This window comes from Pleurodeles waltl, chromosome 8 (assembly GCF_031143425.1).
Source record: "Pleurodeles waltl isolate 20211129_DDA chromosome 8, aPleWal1.hap1.20221129, whole genome shotgun sequence".
NCBI classification, from domain to species: domain Eukaryota; kingdom Metazoa; phylum Chordata; class Amphibia; order Caudata; family Salamandridae; genus Pleurodeles; species Pleurodeles waltl.
Window position 1 is genome coordinate 1,528,060,756 of NC_090447.1, and position 25,340 is coordinate 1,528,086,095.

Below are 25,340 nucleotides of genomic sequence, written 5' to 3' on the forward strand. Positions count from 1 at the left end.
GGTGAGTGAGCTTCAAACTCTTTTCTCAGAGGAACCTTATTTCATTTTTTCATCGCAACAGGGTTTCTTTAAGTGCTCACACTTACTTACTTCACAGAGTCATTTCTGATTTCCACATTAACCAAACAATTTCCCATCCAGCTTTTTCCAACCATTCCGCACTGTGAGAAAGTACCCTTCATGCATTAGATGTTAAATTGTCTTTGAAGTACTGTCTAGTCAGGACTAAGGCATTGGACCTTCAAAGCAGTTATTCATTAATTATCAGGTTGTTTGTTTCAGTTTTGAAGAACAATTTTTAAAATAAAGAAATATGCTCCTAAGTCGTACAGAGAAAACATGCAGTCGCTGAGTACTAAGAGTGACAAAATGACAATGTTCTTCAAGAACTCCAGAAGCGGTCAGCCTTCCCATCATGCAGTACAAGGTCTGGGTGGGAGTTCCTTCTGAGGAATTACAACTGAAATTATCACTAAGATTGTTTCCACCGAGGCCTCTGGAACGGGAATGTGGAGGGAGCTGTCTATGGATTCTGAGCAAATACTCTCATGACTGAGAATGAAAATGTCACTTACCCAGTGTACATCTGTTCGTGGCATCAGTCGCAGTAGATTCGCATGTTCTGCAATAGCTCGCCATCTGGTGTTGGGCCGGAGTGTTACAAGTTGTTTTTCTTCGAAGAAGTCTTTCGAGTCACGGGACCGAGTGACTCCTCCTTTTGTCTCCATTGCGCATGGGCGTCGACTCCATCCTCGATTGTTTTTCCCCGCAGAGGGTGAGGTAGGAGTTGAATTGTAGTAATAGTGCCCATGCAATGGAGTGACTAAGTATGCACTTATTTAAGGTTGAGATGATACATATATAAATAATTGAAGGTAACTTCCAAACTGCTACAGGCTCCCGGGGAGGCGGGTGGGCACATGCGAATCTACTGCGACTGATGCCACGAACAGATGTACACTGGGTAAGTGACATTTTCAGTTCGATGGCATCTGTCGCTGTAGATACGCATGTTCTGCAATAGACTAGTAAGCAGTTATTTCCCCAAAAGCGGTGGATCAGCCTGTAGGAGTGGAAGTAGTCTGAAATAATGTCCTTAATACAGCTTGACCTACTGTGGCTTGTTGTGCGGATAACACGTCTACACAGTAGTGCTTGGTGAATGTGTGAGGCGTAGACCATGTGGCTGCCTTACATATTTCTTGCATTGGGATGTTTCCTAGAAAGGCCATGGTAGCACCTTTCTTTCTGGTTGAGTGTGCCCTTGGTGTAATGGGCAGCTGTCGTTTAGCTTTAAGGTAGCAGATTTGGATGCATTTAACTATCCATCTGGCTATACCTTGTTTTGAAATTGGGTTTCCTGCATGAGGTTTTTGAAATGCAATAAAGAGTTGTTTAGTCTTTCTGATGTTCTTTGTTCTGTCAATGTAATACATTAATGCTCTTTTGACATCTAATGTATGTAGTGCCCTTTCAGCTACGGTATCTGGCTGTGGAAAGAACACCGGAAGTTCCACTGTTTGATTTAGATGGAACGGTGAAATAACCTTTGGCAAAAATTTAGGATTGGTCCTTAGGACGACTTTATTTTTGTGTAGTTGTATAAAAGGTTCCTGTATAGTAAACGCCTGAATTTCGCTTACTCTTCTCAGGGAAGTAATGGCGATGAGAAATGCCACCTTCCAGGTTAGGAACTGTATGTCGCAGGAGTGCATGGGTTCAAAAGGTGGACCCATAAGTCTAGTTAGGACAACATTTAGGTTCCATGAAGGAACAGGTAGTGTTCTTGGTGGTATAATTCTCCTAAGGCCCTCCATGAATGCTTTAATGACTGGTATTTTATATAGGGAAGTTGAATAGGTAGTCTGCAGGTATGCAGATATTGCTGCAAGGTGAATCTTAATGGAAGAGAAAGCTAGGTTAGATTTTTGTAAGTGAAGCAAGTAACCCACTACATGTTCTGGAGTTGTGTGTAATGGTTGTATTTGATTAATATGGCAGTAGCAAACAAACCTCTTCCATTTACTTGCATAGCAGTGCCTGGTGGATGGCCTTCTTGCTTGTTTTATGACTTCCATACATTCTTGGGTAAGTTGTAAGTGCCCGAATTCTAGGATTTCAGGAGCCAGATTGCTAGATTCAGCGATGCTGGATCTGGGTGTCTGATCTTTTGGTTGTGCTGTGTCAACAGATCTGGCCTGTTGGGCAATTTGATGCAGGGTACCACTGATAGGTCTAGCAGCGTTGTGTACCAGGGTTGCCTTGCCCAAGTTGGTGCTATCAATATGAGTTTGAGTTTGCTTTGACTGAGTTTGTTTACCAGGTAAGGAAGGAGAGGGAGAGGAGGAAAAGCGTAAGCAAATATCCCTGACCAGTTCATCCATAGGGCATTGCCTTGGGATTGTTTGTGTGGGTATCTGGATGCGAAGTTTTGGCATTTTGCGTTCTCCCTTGTCGCAAACAAGTCTATCTGAGGTGTTCCCCAGAGTTTGAAATAAGTGTTCAGTATTTGGGGGTGAATTTCCCATTCGTGGACCTGTTGGTGATCTCGAGAGAGATTGTCTGCGAGTTGATTTTGTATCCCTGGTATAAACTGTGCAATTAGGCGAATTTGGTTGTGAATTGCCCAATGCCAAATTTTTTGTGCTAACATGCTTAACTGCGTGGAGTGCGTCCCTCCCTGCTTGTTTAGATAATACATTGTTGTCATGTTGTCTGTTTTGACGAGAATGTATTTGTGAACTATTATTGGTTGGAAAGCTTTTAGTGCTTGAAAAACTGCAAGAAGTTCTAGGTGATTGATATGCAGTTTTGTTTGATGTACGTTCCATTGTCCTTGTATGCTGTGTTGATCGAGGTGTGCTCCCCACCCTGTCATGGAAGCATCTGTTGTTATTACGTATTGTGGCACTGGGTCTTGGAAAGGCCGCCCCTTGTTTAAATTTATGTTGTTCCACCACAGAAGCGAGAGGTAAGTTTGGCGGTCTATTAACACCAGATCTAGAAGGTGACCCTGTGCTTGAGACCACTGTGATGCTAGGCATTGTTGTAAGGGCCTCATGTGCAGTCTTGCGTTTGGGACAATGGCTATGCATGATGACATCATGCCTAGGAGTTGTAATACCATCTTTGCTTGTATGTTTTGTGTTGGATACATGCGTTGTATGATGGTGTTGAAATTTTGAATTCTTTGTGGACTTGGAGTGGCTACTCCTTTTGATGTGTCTATTATGGCTCCCAGGTATTGTTGTACCTTGCGTGGCCGAATTTTGGATTTTGTGAAATTGACGGTGAACCCTAGTTTGAAGAGGGTTTGTATGATATGATTTGTGTGATTTGAGCACTCTATTAACGAATGGGCCTTGATTAGCCAGTCGTCTAGATATGGGAACACATGTATTTGCTGCCTTCTGATGTGTGCAGCGACTACCGCTAGACATTTGGTAAAGACTCTTGGTGCGGTTGTTAATCCGAAAGGCAGTACCTTGAATTGGTAATGTATTCCTTTGAATACAAACCTTAGGTATTTCCTGTGCGATGGGTGAATTGGTATATGGAAATAAGCATCCTTGAGGTCTAAAGTTGCCATGTAGTCGTGCAGCTTTAGCAATGGCAATACTTCTTGTAGTGTGACCATGTGGAAGTGGTCTGATTTGATGAAAGTGTTGACTACTCTGAGGTCTAGGATTGGTCTCAGTGTTTTGTCCTTCTTTGGTATCAGAAAGTACAGTGAGTAAACTCCTGTGTTTATTTGTGTGTTTGGCACTAATTCGATTGCATTCTTTTGCAATAGTGCCTGCACTTCTATCTCTAGGAGATTGGAATGGTGTGTTGTTAAATTTTGTGCTTTTGGTGGTATGTTTGGAGGGAACTGTAGAAATTCTATGCAGTAACCATGTTGGATAATTGCTAGAACCCAAGTGTCTGTAGTGATTTTCTCCCATGCTCTGTAATAATGACCTATTCGTCCCCCCACTGGTGTTGTGTGGAGGGGGTGAGTGACATGTGAGTCACTGTTTAGTAGTAGGGGTTTTGGGGCTTTGGAATCTTCCTCTATTTCTAGGGAATTGCCCTCCTCTATATTGTCCCCGAAAACCTCCTCTATACTGTCCTTGGTAACTGGACGGTGTGGCTTGTGAGGTGCTGGCTTGTGTGCTTTGACCCCGAAACCCCCCTCGAAAGGGCGTTTTACGGAATGAGCTGTAATTCCCTCTGCTCTGCGGGGAGTAGAGTGCGCCCATGGCTTTGGCAGTGTCCGTATCTTTTTTGAGTTTCTCAATCGCTGTGTCCACTTCTGGACCGAACAGTTCTTTTTCATTAAAAGGCATATTGAGAACTGCTTGTTGAATCTCTGGTTTAAATCCAGACGTTCGGAGCCATGCATGCCTTCTGATAGTTACAGATGTATTAATTGTCCGTGCAGCTGTATCTGCAGCGTCCATGGAGGAGCGGATCTGGTTGTTGGAGATGGCCTGTCCCTCCTCAACCACTTGTTTTGCCCTATTTTGGAAGTCTTTGGGCAGATGTTCAATGAGATGTTGCATCTCGTCCCAGTGGGCTCTGTCATAGCGCGCAAGTAGTGCCTGGGAGTTCGCGATGCGCCACTGGTTTGCAGCTTGTGCTGCGACTCTTTTACCAGCTGCATCAAACTTGCGGCTTTCTTTATCTGGGGGTGGTGCATCTCCAGATGTGTGAGAGTTGGCCCTTTTCCTAGCTGCTCCTACAACAACAGAGTCTGGTGGCAGCTGTGTTGTGATGAAAGCCGGGTCTGTAGGAGGCGGCTTATACTTTTTTTCCACCCTTGGTGTGATTGCCCTACTTTTGACCGGGTCCTTAAATATGTCTTTTGCGTGCCGGAGCATACCAGGGAGCATAGGCAGGCTTTGGTAGGAGCTGTGGGTGGAGGAGAGTGTGTTGAACAAGAAATCATCCTCGACCTGTTCTGAGTGGAGGCTTACGTTGTGAAATTGTGCTGCTCTAGCCACCACCTGAGAGTACGCGGTGCTGTCTTCTGGTGGAGATGGTTTTGTAGGGTATGCCTCTGGGCTGTTATCTGACACTGGGGCGTCGTATAGGTCCCATGCGTCCTGGTCTTGGTCACCCTGGCTCATGGTGGTGTGAGCTGGGGAGTGTGATGGCGTTTGTGCTGGTGAAACGTTAATCACGGGCGGAGGAGAGGGTGGTGGTGTAACTCTTTTCACCACTTTTGGTTGTGGTGCTTGTTCCGTCTGGAACTCCAACCTTCTCTTTCTCCTAATGGGGGGAAGGGTGCTTATTTTTCCTGTCCCCTGCTGAATGAAGATACGCTTTTGCGTATGGTCCGCATCAGTTGCTTGTAGCTCTTCCTCAAACCTATGCTTCTGCATTTGGGAGGTTAGCGAGTGCTCTTCTGTATAAGAGCCTGAAGCTGGGTCGCTTGCAGTTTGTTTCGGCGTCGAAACTTTGTCTGCGTGTTTTTTCGGCTCCGAGGTGACTTTTTTCCTTTTCGGGGCCGAAACCTCTCGGCGTCGATCTGTTTCGGTGCCGCTGTCTCGGCGTCGAGCCGTGTCCACACCGGCATCTCGGTGTCGAGGCTTGTCTCCAGCACTTTCTCGGTCCCGAGAAGGCTGCGTGCCGGTGTCTCGACCGGAGTCGGACGATCTCGGCACTGTTTGGGCCTTTTTCGGTGCCGACGGTCGGTCACCGATTTTATGGGTTGAGCCATGGCCTGGTGGCAGTGGCGTCCCCTGGGCCTTGTAAATGTTTCTTTGTGTGGTTTTCGACGTCTTACTCACGGTTTGTGTATCGTCGAATCCTTCGGAGTCTGAGTCTTGGATCGAGAAGGTACCTTCCTCTTCCTGTTCCTCGAACTCCCGTCGGGCTGTCGGTGCGGACGCCATTTGAAGTCTTCTGGCTCGACGGTCTCGGAGTGTTTTTCGGGACCGGAACGCACGACAGGCCTCGCAGGTGTCTTCACTGTGCTCAGGTGACAGGCACAGGTTGCAGACCAAGTGTTGGTCTGTGTAGGGGTATTTATTGTGGCATTTGGGGCAGAAACGGAACGGGGTCCGTTCCATCGGCGTTCTTCAGCACGCGGTCGGGCCGACTAGGCCCCGACGGAGGATCGAAAAATTACCCCGAAGGGCACCGGAGCTCTTCGATCTTCGATGCGGTGTTGAATGTAAGTATGCCGATCCCGAACGCAACAATACCGACGAAAATCTTCCGAAATTAACTATTTTTTCTGTTCCGAAACTCGGAGCGACAGGAACACGTCCGAACCCGATGGCGGAAAAAAAACAATCGAGGATGGAGTCGACGCCCATGCGCAATGGAGACAAAAGGAGGAGTCACTCGGTCCCGTGACTCGAAAGACTTCTTCGAAGAAAAACAACTTGTAACACTCCGGCCCAACACCAGATGGCGAGCTATTGCAGAACATGCGTATCTACAGCGACAGATGCCATCGAACATAGAAATACACATAAGTTAACTTTTCCTTTTCTGTCAAGCGATTCTCTATGATATCGATAAGCACTATAGTAGAGAACCAACTACATAATGCGCAGTCCCAGTGGAGGGACTAGAGGTGTGAGTGGTAAGGATATATTGACTAAGTAAACAGATTGTGCAGTGAGGCCTGACTCACTATGGTATCCGCCCTGCAGTCTGAATCAATACCATAATGCTTAGCAAATGTATAAGCCGATCTCCAGGTCCCTTTGCAGGTTTCCTGGAAAGCAGCATTCCTCTTTAAAGCAGCAGTAACAGCATTCCCTCAAGCAAATGTGCTTTGGGTGCTGCCTAGAACTGAGTTTTCAATTTGCTGATTATATGTAATACACACAAGACCACCCATCTAGCCATGGTTTGTTTGGAAGAGACTAGTACTACATGATGGAAAGACTGACAGCTTCTGGAATTCTTAAAGGAGCATTGTCATTTTGTCACTGTTAGTACTCAGTGGCTGCATGTTTCCTTTAGTTTTTTTTCTGCAGCATAGAGTTTATAACAGTGGTATTTTCCACCATGCATATATTTTCTGTACATTTGAATAATAGAATTTATTTTTATGTGGAAACATACATTTTAGGGCCATATTTCTTCATTTCAAAAATCATTCTTCAAGACACAAAATGTTGGCTAAAACTGTTGGTGAACTCACATGGCATGCCTATGACAGAGAAGAACGAGTTACTTACCTTCGGTAACGACTTTTCTGGTGGATACATTAGCTACCTGTGGATTCCTCACCTAATGAATACTCCCATGGCGCCAGCATTCGACGGAAATCTTCTTACTAGTCTCTGCACGTCGACGAGGACGTCACTCTAGCCCACGCGACGCCGTCTGACGTCATACAGGCAATAAGAGGTCCTCGACGACGTGCCGACGTCAGTACCAATCATTTTTTACGTGCATGAGAACAACCAGGCAATGCAATGAAAGAGCAAGGCAACATTCCATTACATTGTAAAAATACACAACATTGCATGAATAACTGTAAATCTTTTATATATATATATAACTCTCTCTTTTTAAAATATATATACACATCAAGTATATACACAAAGATATATACATATATATAAATATAATATATACAACATCTATTGCACCCTCAAAGACCAAGAGGAGCGTACTCAAGGATTACTTGGTAAGACCAGAAAGGCAACGGGGAGGCGGGTGGGACCGTGAGGAATCCACAGGTAGCTAATGTATCCACCAGAAAAGTCGTTACCGAAGGTAAGTAACTCGTTCTTCTGATGGATACAACTACCTGTGGATTCCTCACCTAATGAATAGAGTCCCAAAGCAGTACCACGCCCGGCGGTGGGTGCCTAAATGGTCAAACCAAGAAATCCTGCAGCACTGACCGTGCAAAATGGCCGTCCCTTCTAACCTCAGAATCCAAACAGTAATGTTTTGCAAAAGTGTGAAGGGACGACCAAGTTGCGGCCTTGCAGATGTCGACCACAGGAACACCTCTGGCCAAGGCCGAAGTGGCCGACTTAGCTCTGGTGGAATGAGCTCTAATGCCCTCAGGAGGATCCTTCTTTGCCAAAGAGTAACAGATTTTAATGCAAAGAACAACCCACCTGGATAGTGTTCTCTTGTGGACTGCCTTTCCTCTCCTCTTGCCCACGTATCCAATAAACAGCTGATCCTCCAGCCTGAAATCCTTTGTTCTATCAATAAAGAAGCTCAACGCCCTCTTTGGGTCCAGACGGTGCAGTCTTTCTTCCTCTTTGGAAGGATGAGTCGGAGGATAGAACGTGGACAAAGTAATTGCCTGAGCCAAATGGAAAGGTGAAACAACCTTCGGGAGGAAAGCAGCCTTGGTCCTCAACACCACCTTATCCCCATAAAAAGTTGTATAAGGGGGCTTTACTGATAAGGCCTGCAACTCACTCACTCTCCTTGCTGATGTTATAGCTATCAGGAAGACTGTTTTTAAAACCAAATACCTTAAGGGGCAAGAATGCATAGGTTCAAAAGGGGACCCCATAAGGAAAGTCAGGACCAAGGACAAATCCCATTGCGGCATAACGAATGGCTTTGGAGGATATTTATTTAGAAGACCTTTCAAGAATCTGATAACAATAGGGGATTTAAATAAAGATGGTTGGTCTGGAAGACATATGAAGGCTGACAAGGCCGATAAATAACCCTTAATGGTAGCCACTGCACAACCTTTCTGCGCTAGAGACAGAGCAAAAGACAAAACGTCCGATAGATGAGCATGCAAAGGATCAATCTGCCTCTCTCCACACCACGCAACAAATCTAGACCATCTATTAGCGTAGATAGATTTAGTGGAGTGTCGCCTGGCCGCTAATATAACATCCACTACCTCAGGCGGGAGAGAGAAGGAACTCAGGTTGCCCCGTTCAATCTCCAGGCATGTAGGTGCAGACTCTGGAGGTTGGGGTGTAAAACCTGCCCCTGCGACTGCGAGAGGAGGTCTGCCCTGAAAGGGAGACGGAGCGGAGGGCACATTGAGAGTTGGAGAAGGTCGGAGTACCATACCCTCCTTGGCCAATCCGGAGCTATTAGGATGACTAGAGCCCGGTCCTGGCGAATCTTCCTCAATACTCGAGGAATCAAGGGTATGGGAGGAAACGCGTAAAGCAACTGGCCGCACCAGGTTATTTGAAACGCGTCCCCCAACGCTCCCTGCATCGGATACTGGAGGCTGCAGAATAACGGACAATGCGCGTTCTCTCGAGTGGCAAACAGATCTACCCGAGGAAACCCCCACCTCTGGAAGATTAAACGGACTTGATCTGGATGGAGACGCCACTCGTGGTCTGCCGAGAAATGGCGACTGAGACTGTCCGCACGCACGTTCAAGACTCCGGCCAGATGGTTTGCTATCAAGCAAATCTGATGGTCCTTTGCCCAGGACCATAGTCGAAGAGCTTCTCTGCAGAGAAGGTACGACCCCACTCCTCCCTGCTTGTTTATGTACCACATCGTGGTAGTATTGTCCGTTAGGACCTGTACCGACTGACCACGAAGGGAAGGGAGGAAGGCCTTGAGAGCCAGACGTACAGCCCGTAACTCTAACAGATTGATGTGAAACATCTGTTCCTCTGGAGACCAAAGACCTTTGATCTCCAGATCCCCCAGATGAGCTCCCCACCCTAGAGTGGAAGCATCCGTTATGACTGTGGCCACTGGTGGCGACTGCTGGAACGGCTTTCCTTGTGAAAGATTGTTGCTTGCAATCCACCACTTCAAATCCACAGCAGCATCTCTGGAGATCTTGACAGTACTCTCTAGATCCCCTTTGTGTTGAGACCACTGCCTTCGGAGGCACCACTGAAGAGCCCTCATGTGCCAGCGAGCATGCGTGACCAACAGAATGCAGGAGGCAAACAGACCGAGCAGACGAAGGACCTTGAGGACTGGAACTACAGCTCCATTTTGAAACATTGGAACCAAATCCTGAATATCTTGAATCCGCCGAGGCGGAGAAAAGGCCCGACCCAATGTTGTATCCAGTACTGCCCCTATGAACAGGAGACGCTGAGAGGGCTATAAGTGAGATTTGGGCTCGTTCACCGAAAAACCCAGGTCGAACAACAACTGGGTTGTTGACTGCAGATGATGCGACACAAGCTCCGGGGACTTGGCTTTGATCAACCAGTCGTCCAAGTAAGGGAATACTGCTATCCCCTTCCTTCTGAGTTCTGCCGCAACCACCGACATCACCTTCGTGAAGACTCGAGGTGCTGAAGTAAGACCAAACGGAAGGACCGCAAACTGATAGTGCTGTGATCCCACCACAAACCGGAGATACTTCCTGTGTGACTTGAGTATCGGGATATGAAAGTAAGCATCCTGCAAGTCGACAGACACCATCCAGTCTTCCTTGTTCAACGCCAAAAGCACCTGTGCTAGGGTCAGCATCTTGAACTTTTCCTGCTTGAGGAACCAATTCAAGATCCTCAGGTCCAGGATTGGTCTCAAACGACCATCCTTCTTGGGAATCAGGAAATACCTTGAGTAACATCCTCGACCCCTTTCCTGCTCTGGGACCAACTCCACCGCGCCCTTTGAAAGGAGGGCTTGTACCTCCTGTTCTAGCAACAGGAGGTGTTCTTCTGAACAATAAGAAGGGCGGGCGGGATGAGGGGCGGGAACTCCCGAAAGGGAAGGGTGTAGCCTTTTCCCACAATACTGAGAACCCAAGTGTCCGTTGTAACAGTCTTCCATTTGGTGAGAAAATGCTGTAATCTTCCCCCTACAGGAGAGGAGTGAGTGGGAAATGGTGGAAGCCTAAGGCTGCTTCCCCTGCTGCACCCCGCCAGAGGATGAGGAAGAGGCAGAGTGCTGCTGAGAGGCTCCTCTGGTGCGGACCCTACCTCTCCCTCTAAAAGATCCATAGGGATGGGAAGAGGCAGGTTGCTGATATCTTCCCCGAAAGGAAGAGGAGGAAGAGCCACGCCCAAATCCACGAAACCTCCTGAAAAATCTGGAAGAGGCCGTGGAAGAAGGAGCTTGGAGCCCTAACGACTTAGCCGTGGCCCTGCTCTCCTTAAAACGTTCCAAGGCCGAATCAGCCTTGGCTCCAAACAGTTTGTCCCCATCAAACGGGAGATCCAACAATGTGGACTGTACATCCGCAGAAAAGCCAGAGTTACGGAGCCAGGCCTGCCTCCTTGCCACCACAGTTGTGCCCATTGCTCTGGCTACCGAGTCGGTCGTATCCAGTCCCGTCTGGATAATCTGGGTCGCAGCCGCCTGGGCATTTGAAACAACATCCAAAAGACCCTGGGGAAGCTCTGTAAATGATGAGGAAATGTCATCCATCAGAGCATGAATATACCTCCCCAGAATACAGGTTGCGTTGGTGGCCTTCAACGCCAGACTGCAGGACGAAAAAATCTTCTTGGACTGCGCCTCTAGTTTCTTTGAATCTCTGTCCCCAGGCACCGTCGGGAAAGAACCAGGCGCTGACTTGGATGAACAGGAGGCCTGCACCACCAAGCTCTCCGGCGTAGGGTGCCTAGACAGAAAACCAGGGTCAGTCGGAGCCGCCCGATACCTCCTGGCCACGGCTCTGTGAACTGCTGGGGAAGATGCCGGCCTCTTCCACACCTCTAACACCGGATCCAGCAGAGCGTCATTAAATGGCAAAAGAGGCTCCGCCGCAGCTGAGGCCGGATGTAGCACCTCTGTTAGAAGGTTTTGTTTAGCCTCCACCACCGGCAAAGGCAGGTCCAAAAAACTAGCTGCCTTCCGTACCACTGCGTGAAAGGAAGCAGCCTCCTCAGTATATTCTCCCGGGGACGAAAGATCCCACTCAGGGGAAGTGTCCAGCCCACTGGCCGACTCCAGACCACGCAGCCCATCACCCGAGTCCTCTAGCTCTCCTTCCTCCAGGGCTCGTTGGTACTCCTGCTCCTCTAATACACGGAGAGCACGTCTCCTCGAATGAAGCCGTTGTTCAATACGTGGAGTCGACAATGCCTCCGCCGAAGTCGAAGATCGGCGCCGATCTTCAGAAGCCACCGACGCCGTGTCCGGCGCCACAGGTAACTTCGGCGCCGACGAAAGAGCAGTCGAAGCAGATGGACCCACCGGAGTCACAGGCCGAAATCCCGACGTCGACGGGATGGAAATCCCCGGGGCCAATCCCTCTGAAGCCACCGGAGCGGCCACCGGCGCCGACACTGGCGCCGAGCCCACGTTCCCAAAAGGGAGAAAGGGCATAAAGGGTGCCGGCCGAAGAGGCGCAGGATCACCCAATGAAAAGGCCAAAGGCCCAGCCGGAGCACCCCCTGGAGCCATCTGTTGGAAGATGGCATACCTCGCATTCAAGAATGCGGAACTATCGGCTCCAGGGGTGGGAAAAGCCGGATACTGGGGTGCCTGTCTCGGAGGCGACCCCGACGCCGGCCTCGACGTCTGCAACACCGGAGAAAACACCTGAGGCTCCAATACCTCAATCACCGACGCCTGTCCAGGTGAAGTTGGAGACACCGGAGAGGGCAACGGCGTCGAAGGATGCGGCGTAACCGTGGGACTGATCTCCCATGTCCTTCGGCGCCGATCCGAAGACCTGGAACGAGTCTCCTTTGAATGACGCCGAGATTCTCTACGGCGCCGGGAGTCTCGATGACGCCGATGTCTTGGTGAAGAAGACTTCTTGTGATGCTTCTCCTTCGATTTCGCCATAAACAGCTTCGCCTCACGTTCCTTGAGGGCCTTTGGATTCATGTGCTGGCATGAATCACAAGTCGAGACGTCGTGGTCGGAGCTCAAACACCAAAGGCAATCGGAATGAGGATCCGTCACTGACATCTTGCCTCCACACTCACGACAAGGCTTGAATCCAGACTTTCTCTGCGACATTATTACCACAGCGAAAGACTACGCAGCAAAAATACACTGTAACCACAAAAGTAACAGTTGCTCCCTCGAAGATAACCGTTTCGAATGCACGGAAAAAATGGAACTGACGTCGGCACGTCGTCGAGGACCTCTTATTGCCTGTATGACGTCAGACGGCGTCGCGTGGGCTAGAGTGACGTCCTCGTCGACGTGCAGAGACTAGTAAGAAGATTTCCGTTGAATGCTGGCGCCATGGGAGTATTCATTAGGTGAGGAATCCACAGGTAGTTGTATCCATCAGAACTAAGATGACAGAGTAGCTCCACTCTACTTGCTAACTAGATAACCTTTCCATCTATTTTCTCACAGAAACAAACAGTAATATCTTAAAACACTGACAGATCTACCTACAATTTCAGAAAAAATACAAATATTTAAATTGAGTTTGAGCCAAAACTGCTAAATCCCTACCTGACAAGTACCAAATCCCATTATTAAAAAATGTAATATAAAAATACATTAAAAAATTTGTATATCCTATACTGCCATTTCATGATCCTTATATTTACAAATGACTCAGCCTTTGTTCTCTTTGGTTTGACAGTAAACCAGAAAAGCCCAACTTTTACACCAGTTCTTCTGACCTGTGTCAAGGAGATCAGGGCTCTCCCTCCCGTCTGTTTTCAGAGGATCACTTAGACACTGGGTTTTCTCTGTGCTGGAGGAGAACATTGTTATAGCTAAAAAAAAAAACAAGAAAAAAAAAAAGAGAAACTTCAATTAAAATATGATATCAGTGAAATACAAGATTTAATTGATGGGAGAACTGCTTTAAAATTGAAGAGGCATTGATTTTATTAAACGTTTTATATGAAGGCTGAATATAAGACACTGTGCAATCTTATCTTGATAATCCCATTCTTCAATGTCTTGCCTGTTGTATTTCCTCTCTCAAAAGGTTCTGCGCGGTTCTCACTCCAGATAGCATATAGAGGCGTCCTGCCTGTTGCATTTCCTTTCTTCAAAGGTTCTGGGTAGTTTTCACTGTAGAAGGCATATGGAGGTGTAGCAGAAGGAACCAAAAGGCTCCTTCTGTAACAGGGAACGCTTGGGCACCAGTGCAAAATTCAAGAGTGGTAATGAGTGGACAGCAACCCTTTACTAATATTACAGCAGGTACACCCATCTGCCCTAATCCTTGAGGGGATGAGACGCGTCACCTTAATTGAGAACAGAGTTGTGGGATGATCTTGTGATCCACTACAAAAGCTATTAGCAACAATAATCAAAGTCTGCTGCCACAGCATCACATACCCTTGTAATGTGGCCTCAGAGGATTGTGTGGCACCTTCTGTCTCTGTGAATGGCACAGGAAAGAACCATCTGTAGAGCTCAGAACTGCCCAACATATGCACTTGCAGCGCTAAATGTAGGTGAGAATGCTGCCAATTGGTTAAGGGAGACTGTTTTGTGCCTTGCTTTAAGGTAAATAACCACTCTTTACGAAAAAGAAAAATACAAACTGTAAGGACACAGTGCAATTTTCAACAGTTCCTGGGGGAGGTAAGTGTTTGTTAGTTTTGCAGGTAAGTAAACCACCTACAGGGTTCAAAATTGTGTCCAAGGTAGCCCACCGTTGGGGGTTCAGGGCAACCCCAAAGTTACCACACCAGCAGCTCAGGGCCGGTCAGGTGCAGAGGTCGAAGTGGTGCCCAAAACACATAGGCTTCAGTGGAGAAGGGGGTGCCCCGGTTCCAGTCTGCCAGCAGGTAAGTACCCGCGTCTTCGGAGAGCAGACCAGGGGGGTTTTGTAGGGCACTGGGGGGGGGACACAAGTCAGCACAAAAAGTACACCCTCAGCGGCACAGGGGCGGCCGGGTGCAGTGTGCAAACAGGTGTCGGGTTTGCAATGGAGTTCAATGGGAGACCAAGGGGTCTCTTCAGCGATGCAGGCAGGCAAGGGGGTAGCCACCACCTGGGCAAGGGAGAGGGCCACCTGGGGGTCGCTCCGGCACTGGAGGTCGGATCCTTCAGGTCCTGGGGCCTGCGGGTGCAGTGTGCTTACCAGGCATTGGGTCTTTGAAGCAGGCAGTCGGGGTCAGGGGGAGTGTAAAGAAATGGCTCCCTGTTGCAGTTACCCCCCACTTTTTGCCTGATACTGATGCTGACTTGACTGAGAAGAGTGCTGGGACCCTGCTAACCAGGCCCCAGCACCAGTGTTCCTTCACCTAAAATGTACCATTGTATCCACAATTGGCACACCCTGGCATTCAGATAAGTCCCTTGTAACTGGTACTTCTAGTACCAAGGGCCCTGATGCCAAGGAAGGTCTCTAAGGGCTGCAGCATGTCTTATGCCACCCTAGAGACCCCTCACTCAGCACAGACACACTGCTTACAAGCCTGTGTGTGCTAGTGAGAACAAAATGAGTAAGTCGACATGGCACTCCCCTCAGGGTGCCATGCCAGCCTCTCACTGCCTATGCAGTATAGGTAAGACACCCCTCTAGCAGGCCTTACAGCCCTAAGGCAGGGTGCACTATACCATAGGTGAGGGTACCAGTGCATGAGCACTGTGCCCCTACAGTGTCTAAACAAAACCTTAGACATTGTAAGTGCAGGGTAGCCATAAGAGTATATGGTCTGGGAGTCTGTTTTACACGAACTCCACAGCACCATAATGGCTACACTGAAAACTGGGAAGTTTGGTATCAAACTTCTCAGCACAATAAATGCACACTGATGCCAGTGTACATTTTATTGCAAAATACACCCCAGAGGGCACCTTAGAGGTGCCCCCTGAAACTTAACCGACTATCTGTGTAGGCTGACTAGTTCCAGCAGCCTGCCACACTAGAGACATGTTGCTGGCCCCATGGGGAGAGTGCCTTTGTCACTCTGAGGCCAGTAACAAAGCCTGCACTGGGTGGAGATGCTAACACCTCCCCCAGGCAGGAGCTGTAACACCTGGCGGTGAGCCTCAAAGGCTCACCCCTTTGTCACAGCACCGCAGGACACTCCAGCTAGTGAAGTTGCCTGCCCCCTCCGGCCCGGCCCCCGCTTTTGGCGGCAAGGCCGGAGAAAATAATGAGAATAACAAGGAGGAGTCACTGGCCAGTCAGGACAGCCCCTAAGGTGTCCTGAGCTGAGGTGACTCTAACTTTTAGAAATCCTCCATCTTGAAGATGGAGGATTCCCCCAATAGGGTTAGGATTGTGACCCCCTCCCCTTGGGAGGAGGCACAAAGAGGGTGTACCCACCCTCAGGGCTAGTAGCCATTGGCTACTAACCCCCCAGACCTAAACACGCCCTTAAATTTAGTATTTAAGGGCTACCCTGAACCCTAGAAAATTAGATTCCTGCAACTACAAGAAGAAGGACTGCCTAGCTGAAAACCCCTGCAGAGGAAGACCAGAAGACGACAACTGCCTTGGCTCCAGAAACTCACCGGCCTGTCTCCTGCCTTCCAAAGATCCTGCTCCAGCGACGCCTTCCAAAGGGACCAGCGACCTCGACATCCTCTGAGGACTGCCCCTGCTTCGAAAAGACAAGAAACTCCCGAGGACAGCGGACCTGCTCCAAGAAAGGCTGCAACTTTGTTTCCAGCAGCCTTGAAAGAACCCTGCAAGCTCCCCGCAAGAAGCGTGAGACTTGCAACACTGCACCCGGCGACCCCGACTCGGCTGGTGGAGATCCAACTCCTCAGGAGGGACCCCAGGACTACTCTGATACTGTGAGTACCAAAACCTGTCCCCCCTGAGCCCCCACAGCGCCGCCTGCAGAGGGAATCCCGAGGCTTCCCCTGACCGCGACTCTATGAATCCCAAGTCCCGACGCCTGGGAGAGACCCTGCACCCGCAGCCCCCAGGACCTGAAGGACCGGACTTTCACTGGAGAAGTGACCCCCAGGAGTCCCTCTCCCTTGTCCAAGTGGAGGTTTCCCCGAGGAACCCCCCCCTTGCCTGCCTGCAGCGCTGAAGAGATCCCGAGATCTCTCATAGACTAACATTGCGAACCCGACGCTTGTTTCTACACTGCACCCGGCCGCCCCCGCGCCGCTGAGGGTGAAATTTCTGTGTGGGCTTGTGTCCCCCCCGGTGCCCTACAAAACCCCCCTGGTCTGCCCTCCGAAGACGCGGGTACTTACCTGCAAGCAGACCGGAACCGGGGCACCCCCTTCTCTCCATTCTAGCCTATGTGTTTTGGGCACCACTTTGAACTCTGCACCTGACCGGCCCTGAGCTGCTGGTGTGGTGACTTTGGGGTTGCTCTGAACCCCCAACGGTGGGCTACCTTGGACCAAGAACTGAACCCTGTAAGTGTCTTACTTACCTGGTAAAACTAACAAAAACTTACCTCCCCCAGGAACTGTGAAAATTGCACTAAGTGTCCACTTTTAAAACAGCTATTTGTCAATAACTTGTAAAGTATACATGCAATTTTTATGATTTAAAGTTCCTAGAGTACTTACCTGCAATACCTTTCGAAGGAGATATTACATGTTAAATTTGAACCTGTGGTTCTTAAAATAAACTAAGAAAAGATATTTTTCTATACAAAACCTATTGGCTGGATTTGTCTCTGAGTGTGTGTACCTCATTTATTGTCTATGTGTATGTACAACAAATGCTTAACACTACTCCTTGGATAAGCCTACTGCTCGACCACACTACCACAAAATAGAGCATTAGTATTATCTCTTCTTACCACTATTTTACCTCTAAGGGGAACCCTTGGACTCTGTGCATGCTATTCCTTACTTTGAAATAGCACATACAGAGCCAACTTCCTACATTGGTGGATCAGCGGTGGGGTACAAGACTTTGCATTTGCTGGACTACTCAGCCAATACCTGATCACACGACAAATTCCAAAATTGTCATTAGAAATTGATTTTTGCAATTTGAAAAGTTTTCTAAATTCTTAAAAGACCTGCTAGGGCCTTGTGTTAGATCCTGTTTAGCATTTCTTTTAGAGTTTAAAAGTTTGTAAAAGTTTGAATTAGATTCTAGAACCAGTTGTAGATTCTTAAAAAGTATTCCAACTTTTAGAAGCAAAATGTCTAGCACAGATGTGACTGTGGTGGAACTCGACACCACACCTTACCTCCATCTTAAGATGAGGGAGCTAAGGTCACTCTGTAAAATAAAGAAAATAACAATGGGCCCCAAACCTACCAAAATACAGCTCCAGGAGCTTTTGGCAGAGTTTGAAAAGGCCAACCCCTCTGAGGGTAGCAACTCAGAGGAAGAGGATAGTGACTTGGAGGAAAATTCCCCCCTACCAGTCCTATCTAGGGAGAACAGGGTCCCTCAAACCCTGACTCCAAAAATAATAGTCAGAGATGCTGGTTCCCTCACAGGAGAGACCAACACCTCTGAAATCACTGAGGATAACTCCAGTGAAGATGACCCCCTGTTAGCCAGGATGGTCAAAAGATTGGCTTTGGAAAAGCAGCTCCTAGCCATAGAAAGGGAAAGAAAAGAGATGGGCCTAGGTCCCATCGATGGTGGCAGCAACTTAAATAGGGTCAGAGATTCTCCTGACATCCTAAAAATCCCCAAAGGGATTGTAACAAAATATGAAGATGGTGATGACATCACCAAATGGTTCACAGCTTTTGAGAGGGCTTGTGTAACCAGAAAAGTAAACAGATCTCACTGGGGTGCTCTCCTTTGGGAAATGTTCACTGGAAAGTGTAGGGATAGACTCCTCACACTCTCTGGACAAGATGCAGAATCTTATGACCTCATGAAGGGTACCCTGATTGAGGGCTTTGGATTCTCCACTGAGGAGTATAGAATTAGATTCAGGGGGGCTCAAAAATCCTCGAGCCAGACCTGGGTTGATTTTGTAGACTACTCAGTAAAAACACTAGATGGTTGGTTAACTGGAAATGAAGTGTGTGACTATGTTGGGCTTTATAATTTGTTTATGAAAGAACACATTCTAAGTAACTGCTTCAATGAAAAGTTGCATCAGTATCTGGTAGACCTAGGTCCAATTTCTCCCCAAGAATTGGGAAAGAAGGCAGACCACTGGGTCAAGACTAGGGTAACCAAAACTTCCACTGGGGGTGACCAAAAGAAAGGGGTTACAAAAACTCCCCAGGAGAAAGTGGGTGACACTAGAAACAAAGAAAAAGAGTCCTCTATAGGCCCCCAAAAAACAGAACAGGTGGGTGGGCCCCAAGACACAAACCAAAACAAAGGTGGGTACCAGGGTAAGAACTGGGATGCCACTAAGGCATGGTGCCACAACTGTAAACAGTCTGGGCACCACACCAAGGACACTTCTTGTCCCAAAAACAAACCCCAGAACAAAATTCCAGGGGTAACCAGTGTAGCCATGGGAGATGACTCCTCAGATGAGGAGGTCTTCATAGCCTTCAACTGGAAACAGGGCCCAACAGGTGAGTTGGAGATTCCAGAGGGAAATAGACACTTCCACCACCTACTGGTGAATGGAATCCCAACCACTGCCCTGAGAGACACTTGTGCCAGTCACACTATTGTGCATGACAGGCTGGTGCTCTCAAACCAGTACATCCCAGGTGAGACTGCCAGGGTAAGAGTTAGCCTAGACAGGGTCACTAAGAGGCCTGTGGCTTTAGTGCCCATAGAAGTGGGTGGCACTCTTAGCTGGAGAAGGGTAGTAGTCAGTACAGACCTCCCCCTTGATTGTCTCCTTGGAAATGACTACCCAGAGGTTAGTCAGAGCCCAAGAGAGGAACTGGTCCAGTGCCAGTCCTCTCCCAAGGATTCTGGAAGTCCTGCCTCTGCAGTAAATGCAAGCAGGCCCCAGAAGAAGAAGAAAAGAAAACAGAGTAGGAAGGGTGGACAACCTTTAGCCAAGGTTACAGCAAGCCAAGGAGATTCTGCTCCAGTAGGGGAGAACTCCAAAAATGGCCCTGATAAAGTCCAACCTGATCCACAAGAAGTCCTGGCTAGTCAGGCAACTGTTAAACCTGAGTGGGTGGCTCCTCAGCTAACAGACGAAAGAGTGGAAGAAGGGTGTTTACTACAAGATGTGGTAACCCCCCACTCTAATACAGCAGACAGGCAACCTGAACCCAAAGAGGCCTGTAACTTAGCCCCTTCCCTTTTAGGTGAAGAGCTAAAGGTGTGGTTCTGGGCACTGACAGCTGTCAGTGGCCTCTGCTGGGTGTTAGCCTTTATGGCTGCACTATCCTTAGCATGGTGGTCTGACCCCATGCCAAATAGCAAGTTAGGCCCCCTGACCCTATTAGTCATGGTGGGGTTACTCCAGCTCTGGGTAACCTCTCTGGGTAAGCTAGGGGTAACCCTGGCCAAGATAAGGTTAGCAGAGGTGGATACCTCTAAGACCAAAATAGAAAGAATGGGTGGAGACATTGAAGAGGCAGACAAGAGGCAATTCAGACTAGGTCCTATCACTGTGGAAGTAGGTCAGTTCCCCAAAGGGAATGACCTGAACAGAAGGATGTAAGGCAGAGTAGGCCCTGCAACTAACCAGCCTATTTCTCCTACTCTTCCTCGCCTGACAGACTAGGAAGACTCTCCCAGCTTGGGCTGAGTCTCCTGGCCTGTGGGCTGGGGGGGGCTTGTGTAAAGAAATGGCTCCCTGTTGCAGTTACCCCCCACTTTTTGCCTGATACTGATGCTGACTTGACTGAGAAGAGTGCTGGGACCCTGCTAACCAGGCCCCAGCACCAGTGTTCCTTCACCTAAAATGTACCATTGTATCCACAATTGGCACACCCTGGCATTCAGATAAGTCCCTTGTAACTGGTACTTCTAGTACCAAGGGCCCTGATGCCAAGGAAGGTCTCTAAGGGCTGCAGCATGTCTTATGCCACCCTAGAGACCCCTCACTCAGCACAGACACACTGCTTACAAGCCTGTGTGTGCTAGTGAGAACAAAATGAGTAAGTCGACATGGCACTCCCCTCAGGGTGCCATGCCAGCCTCTCACTGCCTATGCAGTATAGGTAAGACACCCCTCTAGCAGGCCTTACAGCCCTAAGGCAGGGTGCACTATACCATAGGTGAGGGTACCAGTGCATGAGCACTGTGCCCCTACAGTGTCTAAACAAAACCTTAGACATTGTAAGTGCAGGGTAGCCATAAGAGTATATGGTCTGGGAGTCTGTTTTACACGAACTCCACAGCACCATAATGGCTACACTGAAAACTGGGAAGTTTGGTATCAAACTTCTCAGCACAATAAATGCACACTGATGCCAGTGTACATTTTATTGCAAAATACACCCCAGAGGGCACCTTAGAGGTGCCCCCTGAAACTTAACCGACTATCTGTGTAGGCTGACTAGTTCCAGCAGCCTGCCACACTAGAGACATGTTGCTGGCCCCATGGGGAGAGTGCCTTTGTCACTCTGAGGCCAGTAACAAAGCCTGCACTGGGTGGAGATGCTAACACCTCCCCCAGGCAGGAGCTGTAACACCTGGCGGTGAGCCTCAAAGTCTCACCCCTTTGTCACAGCACCGCAGGACACTCCAGCTAGTGGAGTTGCCCGCCCCCTCCGGCCCGGCCCCCGCTTTTGGCGGCAAGGCCGGAGAAAATAATGAGAATAACAAGGAGGAGTCACTGGCCAGTCAGGACAGCCCCTAAGGTGTCCTGAGCTGAGGTGACTCTAACTTTTAGAAATCCTCCATCTTGCAGATGGAGGATTCCCCCAATAGGGTTAGGATTGTGACCCCCTCCCCTTGGGAGGAGGCACAAAGAGGGTGTACCCACCCTCAGGGCTAGTAGCCATTGGCTACTAACCCCCCAGACCTAAACACGCCCTTAAATGAAAATGTCACTTACCCAGTGTACATCTGTTCGTGGCATCAGTCGCTGAGATTCACATGGTATGCATGAGCTCGCCATCTGGTGTTGGGTCGGAGTGTTACAAGTTGTTTTTCTTCGAAGAAGTGTTTTCGAGTCACGGGACCGAGTGACTCCACCTTCTGTGCTCATTGCGCATGGGCGTCGACTCCATCTTCGATTGTTTTCCCCGCAGAGGGTGAGGTAGGAGTTGTACTATAGTAATAGTGCCCGCGCAATGAAAAATGTAAGTATGTACCTATTAAAGGATTAAGTAATATATACAAATGTACAAAATTGAAGGTAACTTCTGAACTGCTACAGGCTTCCGGGGAGGTGGGTGGGTCCATGTGAATCTCAGCGACTGATGCCACGAACAGATGTACACTGGGTAAGTGACATTTTCAGTTCGATGGCATCTGTCGCTGTAGATACACATGGTATGCATAGACTAGTAAGCAGTTAGTTCCCCATAAGCGGTGGTTTAGCCTGTAGGAGTAGAAGTTGTCTGAAATAGAGTTCTTAATACAGCTTGACCTACTGTAGCTTGTTGTGCGGATAGCACATCTATACAGTAGTGTTTGGTGAATGTGTGAGGCGTAGACCAAGTGGCTGCCTTACATATTTCCTGCATTGGGATGTTTCCTAAAAAGGCCATTGAAGCACCTTTTTTCCTTGTTGAATGTGCCCTGGGAGTAATGGGCAGTTGTCTTTTTGCTTTAAGGTAGCAGATTTGGATGCATTTAACTATCCATCTGGCTATACCTTGTTTTGATATTGGGTTACCTGCATGAGGTTTTTGGAATGCAATAAATAGCTGTTTAGTTTTTCTGATGTTCTTTGTTCTGTCAATGTAGTACATTAATGCTCTTTTGACATCTAATGTATGTAGTGCTCTTTCAGCCACAGAATCTGGCTGTGGGAAAAATACTGGTAGTTCTACCGTTTGATTTAGATGGAATGGTGAAATAACTTTTGGTAAAAATTTTGGATTAGGTCGTAGGACGACCTTATTTTTATGTATTTGTATAAAAGGCTCTTGTGTTGTGAACGCTTGAATTTCACTTACTCTTCTTAGAGATGTAATGGCGATGAGAAAGGCAACTTTCCAGGTTAGGAATTGTATTCCGCAAGAGTGCATGGGTTCGAAAGGTGGGCCCATGAGTCTTGTTAGAACCACGTTTAGGTTCCATGAAGGAACAGGTGGTGTTCTTGGTGGTATAATTCTTTTAAGCCCTTCTATAAATGCTTTGATAACTGGTATCCTATACAAGGAAGTTGAATAGGTAGTTTGCAGGTATGCAGATATTGCTGCAAGGTGTATTTTAATAGAAGAGAAGGCTAGCTTTGCTTTTTGTAAATGGAGCAAGTAATTTACTATATGTTTTGGAGTTGCATCTAGCGGTTGTATCTGATTATGATGGCAGTACCAAACAAATCTTTTCCACTTACTTGCGTAGCAGTGTCTAGTGGATGGCCTTCTGGCCTGCTTTATGACTTCCATACACTCTTGGCTAAGTTGTAAGTGTCCGAATTCTAGGATTTCAGGAGCCAGATTGCTAGATTCAGCGATGCTGGGTCCGGGTGTCTGATCTGTTGGTTGTGTTGCGTTAACAGATCTGGTTTGTTGGGCAGTTTGATGTGTGGTACTACAGACAGATCTAGCAGTGTTGTGTACCAGGGTTGTCTTGCCCAAGTTGGTGCTATTAAAATGAGTTTGAGTTTGTTTTGACTCAATTTGTTTACTAGGTAAGGAAGGAGAGGGAGAGGAGGAAAAGCGTAAGCAAATATTCCTGACCAGTTCATCCATAGGGCATTGCCTTGGGATTGCTTGTGTGGGTATCTGGACGCGAAGTTTTGGCATTTTGCGTTCTCTTTTGTTGCAAATAAGTCTATTTGTGGTGTTCCCCAGAGTGTGAAGTAGGTGTACAGAATCTGTGGGTGGATTTCCCATTCGTGGACTTGCTGGTGATCTCGAGAGAGATTGTCTGCCAGCTGATTCTGGATCCCCGGAATAAACTGTGCTATTAGACCAATCTGATGGTGGATTGCCCACTTCCATATTTTTTGAGCTAACAAGCTTAACTGCGTTGAATGTGTTCCTCCTTGTTTGTTTAGATAATACATCGTTGTCATGTTGTCTGTTTTGACAAGGATGTATTTGTGGGTTATGATTGGTTGGAAAGCTTTTAGTGCTTGAAAAACTGCTAATAATTCTAGATGATTTATATGCAGTTTTGTTTGATGTATGTTCCATTGTCCTCTTATGTTGTGTTGATTGAGATGTGCTCCCCACCCTGTCATGGAAGCATCTGTTGTTATTACGTACTGTGGCACTGGGTCTTGGAAAGGCCGCCCTATGTTTAAATTTATACTGTTCCACCATAGAAGCGAGAGGTAAGTTTGGCGGTCTAGCAACACCAGATCTAGAAGGTGACCCTGTGCTTGAGACCACTGTGAGGCTAGGCACTGTTGTAAGGGCCTCATGTGCAGTCTTGCGTTTGGGACAATGGCTATGCATGAGGACATCATGCCTAGGAGCTGTAGTATTGTTCTTGCTTGTATTGTTTTGTTTGGAGACATGTGTTGAATGACCCTGTTGAAATTGTGGATCCTTTGTGGAGTTGGCGTTGCTACTCCTTTTGTCGTGTCTATTATGGCTCCTAGATATTGCTGTACTTTGCTTGGCAGAATGTTTGATTTTGCAAAGTTGACGGTGAACCCTAGTTTGTAGAGGGTTTGTATGACTTGATTTGTGTGGTTTGAGCATTGTGTGAGCGAACTGGTTTTGATTAGCCAGTCGTCTAGATACGGGAACACATGTATTTGCTGCCTTCTGATGTGTGCAGCGACTACTGCTAGGCATTTTGTGAATACTCTTGGAGCGGTTGTTAAACCAAAAGGCAATACTTTGAATTGGTAATGTATTCCTTTGAATACAAACCTTAGATATTTCCTGTGTGATTGATGTATTGGTATATGGAAATATGCGTCCTTGAGGTCTAGGGTTGTCATGTAGTCGTGTTTTTTGAGCAATGGTAACACTTCTTGTAGTGTGACCATGTGAAAGTGGTCTGATTTGATGAATGTGTTTACTACTCTGAGGTCTAGAATTGGTCTCAGTGTTTCGTCCTTTTTTGGTATCAAGAAGTACAGTGAATAAACTCCTGTGTTTATTTGTGTGCTTGGTACTAATTCTATTGCATTTTTTTGCAGTAGTGCTTGAACTTCTATCTCTAGAAGCTGTGAATGGTATTTTGTTAAATTTTGTGATTTTGGTGGTATGTCTAGAGGGAATTGCAGGAATTCTATGCAATAACCATGCTGGATAATTGCTAGGACCCATGTGTCTGTAGTTATTTTGTCCCATGCTTCGTAATATTGACGTATCCTCCCCCCCACTGGTGTTGTGTGGGAGGGGTGTGTGACATGTGAGTCACTGCTTGTTGGTAGTGGTTTTGGGGCTTTGAAATCTTCCCCTATTCCTAGGGAATTGCCCCCCTCTATACTGGCCCCGAAAACCTCCCCTGTACTGTCCCTGGTAGGTGGGCGGTGCGGACTGTGAGGTGCTAGCTTGTGTGGCCTGACCCCGAAACCCTCCTCTAAAAGGTGTTTTGCGGAAGGTGTTATAAGATCCTCTGCTCTGCGGGGAGTAGAGTGCGCCCATGGCCTTGGCAGTGTCAGTGTCCTTCTTGAGCTTTTCTATAGCTG

At 47.8% G+C, this 25,340-nt stretch overlaps 1 protein-coding gene across 2 annotated transcripts in view; it reads right to left on the reverse strand.

Moving 5' to 3' along the window:
- The window catches only part of LOC138248921 (oocyte zinc finger protein XlCOF6-like), a 227,938-nt gene that overhangs the window by 145,121 nt on the left and 57,477 nt on the right, over window positions 1-25,340 (reverse strand). For both annotated transcript variants that reach the window (XM_069202932.1, XM_069202934.1), the window contains exon 4: window positions 13,467-13,562. In XM_069202932.1, coding sequence (XP_069059033.1) covers window positions 13,467-13,562 — 96 coding nt within the window. The remainder of the gene's footprint in view (window positions 1-13,466; window positions 13,563-25,340) is intronic.